At 32.0% G+C, this 13744-nt stretch overlaps 1 protein-coding gene across 3 annotated transcripts in view; it reads right to left on the reverse strand.

Moving 5' to 3' along the window:
* Window positions 1-12232: 12232 nt before the first annotated feature.
* LOC108917716 overlaps window positions 12233-13744 on the reverse strand; it is a 30242-nt gene continuing 28730 nt past the window's right edge. For 2 of the 3 annotated variants that reach the window (XM_018724456.2, XM_018724458.2), the window contains 2 exons: window positions 13019-13248; window positions 12233-12828 (listed from right to left, as the gene is read on the reverse strand). In XM_018724456.2, the coding sequence (XP_018579972.1) occupies window positions 12501-12828; window positions 13019-13248 (558 nt within the window). In that variant the 3' untranslated portion in view covers window positions 12233-12500. The remainder of the gene's footprint in view (window positions 12829-13018; window positions 13249-13744) is intronic. The other variant, XM_018724457.2, reaches the window with a different exon arrangement.

Here is a 13744-nt window from a genome sequence, read left to right on the forward strand (position 1 = left end):
CTCTGTTCAAAATTATTGGGATTTGAAAATGTTATGAAAGTTGTAGTACCTACCGTAAACTTTATAAAATCACGAGGTCTCAATCACCGACAATTCAAACAATTTCTCGAGGATATTGAAAGCGAATATGGTGATCTCCTGTTTTACACTGAAGTAAGGTGGCTAAGTCGTGGGTTGACACTACAGCGATTTCTTAACTTGATTGAAGAAATCCAACTATTTCTGGCGGAAAAGAAAAACGACGTCCCCGAACTCGACAACCCTGATTGGCTGTGTGACTTAGCGTTTCTTGTAGACATCACAAATCACTTGAATGTCTTAAATACGCGACTCCAAGGCAAAGATCAATTGATTTCGCAGCTATACTCTCATGTTTCGTCCTTTCAATGCAAATTGAGTCTTTTCAGGACACAAATCAATTCAGCCAATTACGGCCATTTTCCGAACTACAAAAAAATTATGGAGAAGTTCAATAAAACTGACGTCAATTTCGCTCATGTTGAAAAAATTGATATTTTGATACAAGCTTTTGAAAATCGTTTTGTAGACTTCAAAAAAGTTAAACCGCTATTGGACATTTTCAGCAATCCTTTCAACATTTCACCCGAAAATGCGCCGGAATTAATGCAGCTGGAATTAATAGACATGCAAAATGATGATAATTTAAGAAACAAATTTAATGAAGGTAATTTACTCAACTTCTACCGTTGCGTTGATAAAAACGCTTATAAAGAGTTGCGAATAAATGCATTGAAATGCGCAAGCTTATTTGGATCGACGTATATTTGTGAACAAACGTTTTCAGTGATGAAACTTAACAAAACGAAAAACCGAAACCGTCTGGCAAATGAAAATTTGGAAGCAATTATACGTGTGGCTACAAGTAATGTGGAGCCAAATATAAAAAAACTTGTTAGTTCAATGCAATGTCATGCATCAAAATAATAAAACATGAAATATTACATTGTAATGATTACATAATTATTACAACAAACATTTTTGAAGGTTATTTTATTTTTATCATTGTATTTCATACTATTTAAAAATAAAAAATTTTGTGTTAATAAATATTGTTTGTAGTGGCCCGTCCTTGGCTTATATTTTTCCCGAGTGGCCCCTGTTCCCTATAAGTCTGTGCATCCCTGCACTAAACTAAAGGCAAGTTCGTTAGTAACATCTTGACGCTCCAGATGTGTTTTGTTCTTTTCTAGTTATAAGAGATGAAAAGACAAAGGTATATATCTAGAGCATCTAGATGTCAATACCGAACTCGCCTTAGATAACTCATTGTAAGTGTCCAAAAACTAAGGTGAACTACTTATTAGAAACTTAAAAACTTAAAACTTAAACTTAAAAGATTATTAAAACTCGCGGGTAGTAGGTATGTAAGCATACAATTATTTTTTTGTATATTGGTAGTACTGTCCTCGATAACTATGTAGAGTTTCAGGTCAATATATTCAATTGCTGCAGAGCTACTCGTGTTTTTGTAAACATACGAAAGTGAATTTATCAATTTTGTCTGTCTGATTTTGTTGAGGAAAGAATTTGCCTTAAATTTTGTTTGCGGAATAAATATTCTGCCGCGGAAACGTTACAGAAGGCCTTTAGTGATGAAATTATGTCGCAAAAAAATGTTTACAAGTGGTACAAAAACTTTACAGAAGGCAGAGAAACCGTTAAGTACGAACAGCGTCCGGGATGACCATCAACGTCAACTGATGAACAACACGTGAATCAAATCAAAGATCTTGTGCTAGAAAACCGTTGATTAACAATAAGAGACCTTGTTGATACTGTTGGCTTTTCAAAAGGCTCGGTAAATACCATTTTAAAAGATCTGTTGTGCTTTAGATACGTTAAATCTCGTTTGATTCCAAAAGCAGTCAACTTTATGGAAAAACAGCGTCGCGCTGACATCTGTGAAGCAATGATATCTGACTACCAAGACGTCACGAAACGTAGCATTACTGGAGACGCGACTTGGATCTACGCTCACGACCCGGAAACAGCAGATCAATCGAGAGAATATCGTGCAAAAGGTGAACCAAAACCGAAAAAATCCACGCCAAAGTCGCTCAAAAATCAAGGTCATGTTCACAGTTTTCTTTGATTATCGTGGCGTAGAGTGCACTCCAACTAACCAAACTGTTAACAAAGAATATCATTTGAGTGTGTTAGACAACTGTTGGTTTTTGCATCATGGCAATGCACCAACTCACACAGCATTGATAATTCGAGACCATTTCGCCAAAAATTCAACTCATATCGTTTCACAACCACCGTATTCGCCTGATTTATCACCAAGTGACTTCTGCATATTCTCTAAACTCAAAAGACCACACCGTTGAAAAGGACTTTTTAGACTGTTTCGAGAGTTGGAAAAAACGTTGGCATAAGTGCATTGTAGGTATCGGATGGGGATTACTTTGAAGACGACGAAATTGATTTGGAAGCATAAATAAAGATTTTTTACTTTTTAAACTAATCCACCTTATTTTTTGGATAACGGGTTAAACTTTTTGACCAACGCTAGGCGAGAGGATCAACGAAGGATACAGCTATTTCGATATCTATCTACTGACACTATTTTGAGTGTACTGGGTACTATGGAAGCATTACTAGTGTCGCACTAGGCGACCTTTTTAACTTGTAATTAATGCATTTCAAATGTTTTCCTCATGTTTAGCTAAAACCGCTTTTCCCAAAAGGAATCCAATGCCAAATTCGAAATTTAAACCCAATTTGCAATAGTAGACGTCTCTAGAGAGTAATTATTTACAATATAATGAGTTTTTGGATGAATATGACATAGCAGTTCTACTTTTTTATTTTATTTATTATATTTTTTTCATTTCAACTATGTATACCTACTACTTAAACCGAGAAAGAGACTATTAATGTTTTCAGTGAGTCCAAGAACGTGTTTGGATATTTTTATCTAGAGTTTCAGCACAGTAATTTAAAAAAAAAATCCCCCTAGATTTAATTTGACACTAAATTCCTGTCGTTTTTTTTAATTTTTGTTCTTTAAACTTTCCCATCTTAACTAATAGGATCATCAAGCCTCAAGTAAAAGCTAATTTTGTTCGATTTTCACTGCAAACTTTACATTACCTCTTATAAAAAAGGATCTCAATGAAACAAATCCACATGATTTATAACCTAGAGCTCCCCGTTGGGGCGGGCGTCCACACAAAGACGAAAATAGAGACCAAGGGGCGGGACCCGCGTTATCTCACCCTCGCAGGTATGGTATTTCTACTCCTGAAACATTACGTTCGATCTAAAATCACCAGAGTACTAATATTGTCGCAGACTCTTACCCAATCTATTGCTCGACAAACCGTTAAATAGACCATCTGTAACTAATGGGATTAGAATAATAGCTATGGTTCCTTAGACTTCGAGGACGTGAACTGTAGAATTACAGAAAATCCAATCAATGTTTGGTATTGATGATACACAGGTTGTTGCAGTGTTCCGATAAAATGCTACAGGTGATTATCTGACCAAAAATAAAGAAAAAATTTCATATTTATATGCAGGGTGGTTCAGTTATAATGTCATTAATTTTAATGGAAGATAGGGGAAAATGAGTAGCATACTAATACGCGATTAGAAAAAACTTAGTTGCATATTTTCGCTGAAAAAAAAAATTTTCAAATCATTATTTAAATCCCTTTTCGGACCGCTCTTGATGCTGACCTACAAAGGTTTATCGAGAGTGAATCTTGACTTACCGTATTTGGCATTAACCTAGCTTTTACCGTGTTGTTAATAGTGAACGATAAAAACAGACCTTACACATGAATGAATAAGATATTTTTTTACATTTTAAATATTAACATGTATTATTTATTTGTTAATAAAAACAAATTCATGAGGATAATAATTGTTGAATTGAATTGTTTTTAGTTATGTTCATTTAATTATTCAGTTTGTAGTACGTATAACTTATTGTGTGACATTACTTTTCTTATGGCACCTACCTTCTTAAATTGCCAACATAACAACACTCATCCATCCATAGCACTTTGTTAATAAAACAATTATCCACTGCACTTTGATTTTGAAACCAATTGCTAAATTTAAGCCGACTGGGGAAAACAGCTGTTTCTCTTCAACGTTCGAACGCTCTGTGGTGCGCCAGCCCGTTCCCAGTCAGCAAATGTGATGCGTCCAAAATTAACGAGAGCTAAGGGGTAATTTGCTTGTTTTTTAAAAGATCCAGTATAATTTCTTTTTCAATTATTTGTCTTTATTATACGTGCTTAAAATTAATAATATTATGATTGAATCGCACTGTAGATCTACAAATGTTTTGTGTTGAAGATACAGATGATTATTTTTTTAATCATCTGTATGGTGTATTCAATATGTTTGACTACCCATAGCATATAAGAGTTACCGTTGAAAATAATCTTTTAGAACCAAGAATGATGAATGAGACTGATTTTACTTCTGGGGAGAGACAACTTTACTGTTTCCTTCTTTAACTTTTTGATCTCGTATTTTTTTTTTTTTTTTGTTTGGACTGGACTGTTTGGATGATAGATGTTCATCTTTAACTTTTCTGATCTGGTACTAATCGAGAATAACTGAAAGCTGAGTAATAAAATTTTCTTACCTTGTATATCAAAAACAAAACGTTTCTACCATTTGTTCTTATAATATTTTTTTCGTATTTTTGGTCTGCCTGTAAAACTTCAATACTTAATGATTTTTGGCATTATTGGTTAATAGTTATTTCATAGTGGTTACTGATACATGATTGCTTTAAGGATCGTATACATGGTGTGAAACGAACCATATCTCAAGGCAGTGGACACTGATGAAAATTAAAGTCGTCATATTTTGAGAATGAAAAGTGGACCCACACCGTTCTTTGGGAGATAATTTCTAGGCTCACATAGCCTATTTTCATGACAAAAAAAATTTTGATTGAAATTTGGAAAATAAAAAATTAAAAATCTCAAAAACTGTTTCTATATTTTATATTGAACTCCTTGTTGAAAAACAGCCAAAGTATTTAAGATCAGTAATTGAACCAGTCTCAATGATTTTTTCAATTAATCTCTACTATTAATGGAGTTAAATCATTATCCCGACAATATTTTTTACGGAAATTATGAATTAATTATAGCTGCCAAATCTTCATTATTTTTAAAATGTTGCTTAGTAATGATAACGCGTTGTTCTTCCGTGTAACGTTCTATTTTTAATATTCGTGAACTGTCAGCTGTCACGCTGCCTTTTTTGGCGCAAATTGCGCAAAATTAAAATCTTGCGTGAATTTTGGGACACCAATTATTGAAATTATAACATTGGTGCATTTATATTTTTTTCTCGCAGCTGGTAAAATCTCAAACAAAGAAAGACTAAAAATGCCATAAACAAACTACTTATAAAAAACATTTCTTAATAATCCATTGATGATTTCGTAAAAGCATTGCAATAAATATTGATGGTTTGGTTTGTCTCTCAATGTGGTTTGAGTTTCGAGAAAGGTAAATACTGTGTAGGTAGTTCATAATTTTATTTCACTTACGATAGCAATAAGAATACTAAAAAATTAACACTCTTTGACTCTCTTCCTGACATCAGATATCAATTAGGTACATTTGAATAAATATTTACAGCGTCGTAACTCATGCATGAAAGGAATTTTAATGTTCATTTACTAAATTCATTAACTTAAAACTAGATACTTTGTATTGGTTTTTGGTCTGTCTGCATACTGAATCATTGTTCTCATTACATAACATAAATCCTTGGAAAAAGCAATTGTACCAAATACCTTTAATGGGTTTTTTTAATAATTACCTGAAAAACGTTTAGTTTTTTTCAGCAAATGATATCGCAACTTATCACTACTGCTACTTTACTGTAGGTACATATTGATGATTGTCATTTAATCATCGATAATTTTTTCAACATTTATAAAAATATTACCGTACAATACCAAAGGAAAGTAAAACCTTTTTGTACTTAAGCTGTTGTGGTAAATAAAATTATGTGCATTTTATATATACAGAGTGTCCCAACAAGATGGAATAAAATTCATATCTTTTTCCACATCAGATTTAAAAAAATCGCTGAAACAGGTCAATTAGTAAATAGAAATTGACACTTTTCTGCAATATTTTCCATTTATTAAGCCATGTTTGACAGACCTATAACATTACCGATATATTTTTTAATAGGACGCTCTATATTTTATAGTATAAATAGATATCCATTCTAAAGACGAATTCAGCAATATAAGGCTATACCTACTTTTCATCATAGTTGTCAAGAAAGTGTAAATAATTGTGTTTTATGTAGTACTGACGACTATTTCAAACAATCTTAGTCTCTTCTGTACTTTAAAAAACGTACTTCCTCTTTATTAATTTTTTTCTACTTACTTTAAAGTTTTTTTCCTATATAAAAAACGCATCGATAAACACATAAAATTCCCCAGAGTACCTTAGGTATAACGTGAATCGTTTTAGTTTCAATTCATTCATTGTTAAATTATTTTGATTGGTTGCCCGCTTAAGGGAAAAAGAGAGAATTGAAATTTTAATTATGATTGGATGCGAAGATAAAATCCGCAGTCAACAGGAGGTATATGATTTATTTCACCATAAGTATCCAGACCAGAGAATTAGTCGAGGTACAATAAGTAAAATATCCAAAAGGTTTGGGGAAAGTATAAAAGATTTACCTGGATCAGGAAGGCGAAGAATGGTAAAGAAAATGACCGTCAAAATGTGATGCTCGCCGTTACTCAAAATCCTCACTCATCCATTAGATCTATCTCAACCAACTTCAACTTGTCGAAGTCCTAAGTTCACAGAACACTAAGGTCTCAAAAGTGGCATCATTACAAAGTTAACGTCTTACAAGAACTATGGACGGATGACAGAGACAGAAAATTACAGTTTTGCGAGGAAATTAGAAATTCCAACTTAAAAAATCACATCATTTTCACTGACGAAGCAACTTTTTGCTTAAAGGGAACCATGAACAGGCGAAATACTAGGTTTTGGAGCCTAGAAAATCCGCATTGGATGCAAGAAAAACATACACAAAGACCGGAAAAAGCGTATATTTGGGCTGGAATTGTAGGAAATCGCATACTGGAACCTTATTTCTTTGAGGGCAATTTGACAGGCGACATTTATTTGGATTTTTTGCGTTTTCAACTGAATCCAGCCCTGGAATTAATTTTTCCTAACCCTAATGAGCACGATATGCCTGCTGGTGATATTTCGTTCCAACAAGGTGGTGCCCCTCCACATTTTCGCATCGATGTAAGAAATTACCTTAATGAAGTTTTCCCAAATCGATGGATAGGCAGAAGAGGTCCACTTGAATGGCCACCACGCTCTCCTGACTTAACCCCACTAAATTTATTTTGTGGGGTTATCTAAAAGGCAGAGTGTATGCGAACAGACCAGACACTTTCGAAGGATTGAAAAATCGTATCAGAGAAGAAGTTCGAAACATAACACCAAATGTTATTCAAAATGTAATTGATAACTTTGAACACCGAATTGGGCGTTGTGCAATGGTTAATTGGGGCCACTTTGAACATTTGCTGTAATAAAATAAAAAGTAGTACTAAATTATTGTTTTCATTTAAATCCTCCATTTTTTGACAACTATGACAAAAAAGTAAGTTGTATCACTGAATTCGTCTTTAGAAGGGCTATCTATTCATACTATAAAATATAGAACGTCCTGTTAAAAAAAATGTTGGTAATTTTGTAGTTCTGCCAAACATGGCTTAAAAAAATAGAAAATATAGCAGAAAAGTGACAATTTCTATTTACTAACTGACCTGTTTATAACATTTGCTACATGATATAAAATTAAACATTATGTTAATAACAAATATGCATCAATATTCCTGCATAACAAGCTAATTATTACTAGTATTTATCTATGTATTCTAAAGAAATCATTTCATAGACAATCTAGTCACTAATAATTACCAAAATAAAAATCAATCCGAAGAATATTCATTGAAAAAATAAACGTTATATCAAAATTATTAAATAAGGTTGCAATTGTCCAAGGAAATTATTCTTTCTAATAGCTATAGCATCACATTGGACACAGATCAACAGAAAATTCAACCACAATAAGTTATATAACCTACCTATTTCTGTATTTTAGGTACCCTTGAAACTGAATAACAACATTTTATGTCTAATTCAACTAGGGATATTATCAGATACATATGGTAAAGAAATCCAAACTATGTTTACATATTAACATTTGGCTACCGCGGTAAATTTAACTCCCATTCCCATGATAACCGAGTATCGATAAAGATCAGTTGTTTATTTTAATTTTCATGATCACTCGAGCCTAATGTGGCAACAAAGAGTGTTTTGACGCGTCAATATGGTAATCTAAATCGGGGAGGGGCACAAGTCAATAAGGGATGATCCACCCCCTGCCCTGTCAGCCCTTGCTGGTATCGGGCACACACTGTGATCTGTCTGAGGCTGATAAAGCACGCTAATCTTGTACGATGGCTTCTGGTTCTCATGAATTTATTAGGAAACGTTTCGCACGTGTTCTAAATGCAAGGGAGTTTGATAATAAAAAATGTGTATTTGTTTATGTCCGACTAAAAGGTGCCTTCAAAAGCAAAGACTGTATATCGAAAACGAAACGTTTTCTGACATTTCCTTATAGGATTTTTTTCTTATTTTGATCACTAATTAATTATGAAACACCCGATATAAGAGCAAAATATTTGTTAAAAGCAACGTTCTGATTTTATTTAAAAAAATGATACGTATCTTTTCTAATATGTTATTATTACCCTTCCCAATTTTTTTATCTATAATCCCATCTTCTGCCACCCCTAAGCCCTAATTAATTTGGATGAGGGGATTAAAAGGCTCGTGTCGGACAAATTATACTTTAGATTTAAGCTGCGTCGTATCCTCTTCCCACGATAAGGAAATGAATATTAAATTAGCTTTTTATATTTTATTTCTGCAGCAATTTGCTGATACGGTAAGTGATGTCGAGTGTATTAAAATTATACCTGCACTCGTTGGTATATCAAAATACAGTTTTTACATCAGATGAATTTGTATTATGGACGAACTTGGTAATTGACGGCTACCATTGCCATCTTTCAAACTGAATTAATCCAAAATAAATAAAATAACAATAAAGTTAAACCGGGAATAGTTTTAATTGAAGTAGAATAGCACCATGCTCCGAATGCTTCCGAGGTGCAAAAGAGGTTAGCGCCACCGCTGTTCTGTTGCAACCTGTCTTCGCACTAGGTATAAAACGGGAATGTCCCCACTGCCATGCTATAAAAATCAGATTAGTAAACATATTATTTATTTATTTTTGTGTACGTCAGTTATCATTATGGAACTGCTTTACTTATTAAGTACTGTTTCAAAGTTTAAAAGAATTAAATTTTGATTTTATTTATTTATACTCGCCAACGAATAAAAACTTTTAAACAGTATTTTTTAATTTTCAGGGGTTGAATTTATTCATTTTTTAATTTAGCATTGGATTGGATTGGATTTCTTTTTTTCTTCTTCAGTTTGATATACAGTTTGTCCTGTTTTTCAGGTTAGCACCTCTGAAAATGTGCGAAGGCTGTGGACTTTCCGCAAGTCAATTTTTTTTACAAATAGTACCCTGAAGAGAGGTTATATTCTGCTAATCATTTTATTAATGTAACAAAAGGCCTACTACAATTTTTTAAAAGGGTAGTTTTTTCAGAAAGTGGTATTAGGCATTTTTTTATCAAAAATATAATATTACCAGGCTATTCAACACCCATCAAAATACCCATATACCAAATTTGAACAACAAATGTCTATGGAGTATTTTTTATGTGGTGCCAAACTACGAAAAATTAGACAACTAAAAATTATAATAAGCAGGTCAAAGATTGCAACGAAAGTGAAAACAAGTACCAATCGGACAAAGAAAAAATACAGACACTATAAATTTAACACTTTTAATTGCGGCCATAGTAAAAATAATAAATAATTAACGTTCAAAAGATGTAGGTAATGAACTATAAATATTAAGTTGTTAAATAAAAAATTGCAAGACAATCTAAATTAAATTTAGTTTTCTCGAACTATGGACTTTTACTTTTGGGGTGTTATAAAACAAAAAGTTTATAAAAATAGACCAGGGAATTTGGATGACCTAATGAATTGCATAAGAGAATCGTGTGCAGAGATTACTTCACAACCGCTATGTAAATTATTTTTAAATTTAAGAAGAGTATTGGAAAAATGTGTTCGACTGGAAGGAGATTTGGTGGAAAAAACTAAAACTTAATTTAGATTAACGTTTTGCAATTTTTTNNATTTTTTGTAAGTTATTATTTTTATAATTAATTAATAATAATTAATTAATATAATTAAAACTATTAAATTTATAGTGTCTGTATTTTTTCTTTGTCCGATTGGTATTTGTTTTCACTTTCATGACAATCTTTGACCTGCTTATTATAATTTTTAATTGCCTGATTTTTCGAAGTTTGGCACCACATAAAAACACTCAATAGACATTTGTTGTTCAAAGGTATATGAGTATTTTAATCGGTGTTGAATAGCCTAGTAATGTTATCTTTTTAATAAAAAAATGCCTAATACTACTTTCTGGAAAAATGACTTTTAAAAAATCGTAGTAGGCATGGCTTTTGTCACATCAATAAAATGATTAGTAGAATATAACCTCCCTTCAGGTTACTATTTGTAAAAAAATTGGGTTACGGAAAGTCCACAGCCTTCTCACATTTCCAGAGGTGTTCACTTGAAAAACGGGACACACTGTAGATAACAAATTAAATAAAAACGTAAAATTAGTTTAGTTTACTCGTATATGTTAAAAAAATTTTAAAGAAATTACATATTATTATTTAATGAAATTTATTCGTTTGCGTTTATTTATTTAACTACCTAATACTCTGTTTTTTTCCTGAAATGATTTATGTTATAAAAATATATAATTTATAAAAAAAAAGGAAACATAGAAGCAATACAAGTGAAAAAAATTATAATAAGTATGTAGTACCTAATAAACAATATTGAAATTAAATGAGCTTTTTGTCACGGTAATAGTAAGATATAATCAATTGAGTAATTGAAGTAGTATTCGTATTAATGGTTGCATAAAACTTACCATTGCTCATTCACTTTCCATTTTTAAAACAACGTGAAGATAATTAAAAGACAAAAGACCTTTTTAGTAGTGACGTCACATACGCCAAATAGGCAGGCCCCTAGAGCACATTGTCATGAAGAATTTCCCAATATTTTTACTACATCATGACCTTAAATATAGCGATATTCTGGCAATATTAGAAATATTTAAGAAGTTTCAAACCCCAAGTGACGAACTAAAAGAATTATAGAGTTTATATACCTACTTAAATTTATGGAACAGTATTGACTTTTATAGTAGTTAATAAATTAAAATTATATCAATGTTACTGAGCATGCGCATTAAAGATAATTTCATGTTATCGAAGTAGTCTTGCAACAGGATATCATTCAAGAAAAGTTTGGTATTGGTTAAGAGTACGTCTATAATAAACCATTTGAAGAAAAAAACATTCGATCAACACACTGACACAGCACAATACCAAGAAAAACAATAAAAAATACTTAGTAAAACTAGAAAATGCCAAGATTAAATTAAAGACGAGAAAATAGGCTAATAATGACGGGAGATGACATATCAACAAGATCTCACCCGCGTATGAGGCTATTCTCTCCAAGCATGCGCATTAAGAATAATACGGCTAATGTAAAATTTTTACTTTATTTAAATTTAGGAATATTCTTTTATATCGTTTTTTGTAAATTTTAAGCACATTAGTGTATCTATTTTACCAAACACGTGTTGGTTGTTCTTAAATACTTCTAAATCTTTATAAAAATAAATTAATTTGAAGTTCATTTTTATAGTATCTATGTAAGTAGTACACAAGGAACAGTTTCGGTCTGTACAATTTCAACTATGACAATTTATTTATTGCGGGATATTTGACATCACACTAAAAGAGTCTATTTGAAGAAATGTTTCAATATTTTTTTTGATATTAAAAGATATTCATGAGAATTAACAAAAAAAAAGAACGGTGTTGCCTCGTAAAATTTTGGAGAAAACCAGTCTAAAACAATAAAATTTTAGTAGTAAAATATTGGTAATGAATTATACGAATAAATGTGTAAAATATTTATTTAACCATTAAATACATATTAAAACTATATTTTATCACTCAATCTGATCCTAAATTATATCAACATCCTGAGAAATATCACCAACTTTCATAATCCACACCACCTAATCCAAAATAATTTCAGTTCTAAGCATAATTCATTTAATTGAGACATTCAATATCACAGAAATGACTAACAACATACATCTTAAACATAAATTAACAATGTTAATAAAATCAACTCTTAATATTACATATATAATAGTACCTCAAAAAAGTATCACGTAAATGCAAAAAGTATAACCAATACAGGTACAGCTATCACACATATGGCATAAAGAACCGTTCTAGGTTCACATTCGGACACCACAATGAACTCTTCGTTCCAAAGAGTTTGGTTCTCGTTGACGGGTAGTTCCATCACTAGCTTTTCTGATGAAAAAAAATTCAGATCTAGTGCGCACGAATCCGAACTGTTCGCGCAATATGCTACTGGGTTCGAAACGTTGTACACGGCCTTTTCCAAATCAAACTGGACCCGTATGTAATTGGGTTGGACTTCGTTTTCGCTGTTGAAGACGAAGAAATAGTAACCATTCGTAGGTACCCTAAAATAAAAAAATAAACTACACATAATGAGAAAAATACCGGTTAACTTGGTCTACAGACTTCCGTGGCAGTTGCCAATGGTTAAACATCTCTGAGGCTGGACGCTTCTACATAGGAACGCCCAAAATAAAAGTAATATGTTGCCTTATTTGCTTATTTTGATATGACCAAACTAAGTTTCAAACTTACTTGTAAGTGACCGTGTTGTCCCGATAGCTTTCCTTAACGTCCTCCTCGTTTAAATCCACTTGGCATTTATGATGGGGAGTTAGTGGTAGATTCAAGATTAAACCGTCACAGTTCAATAGAGCTTCTTCAGAACTGGAAAAAGATGACCAGAATTCGCTGTTACTCATATCGTTCAAATCCGTTTCATTGAACATTCCCCTATGGTTCGCTATTCCGTCCGGATTAAAGCCCTTAAAAATATAAAATTATCAAATAATGCAGTTATTGCTCAGCAAAATCTCTTCCAATAACAGAACAATACGGTATAGTAATTTACAATACTAAAAACACAAAGAAAAACAAAGGACATGTGCAACATATACATCAATACATACCGGACATCAACACATATAACAACAACATATATGGACCAGGCGGTATCTGTTTTGGTTTGGGTGAATCGTATATCCACGAAGATTTTTGGCTTTTTGGCTTTCAAATATCACTAGAAATGAAAGTTTTTCTATGCGCATAAAAAAAACGTGGGCTTAACTTTTGGCGGCACAATATGTTAAAAAAATTGGAAAAATGTCATATTTTTCTTCCTATTTAATTATGTATCTTTTTAAGAGTTGATTTTAGGCGAAAATGGAAGAGGAAAAAAATATTTGTAATTAAATTTTACAAAATATGACTATTTACAAATCGAATGAATCATGATTATTATTGTAAAAATCGAAAAAATCG

The sequence above is a fragment of the Anoplophora glabripennis genome, unplaced genomic scaffold (assembly GCF_000390285.2).
Source record: "Anoplophora glabripennis isolate ALB-LARVAE unplaced genomic scaffold, Agla_2.0 scaffold61, whole genome shotgun sequence".
NCBI lineage: Eukaryota > Metazoa > Arthropoda > Insecta > Coleoptera > Cerambycidae > Anoplophora > Anoplophora glabripennis.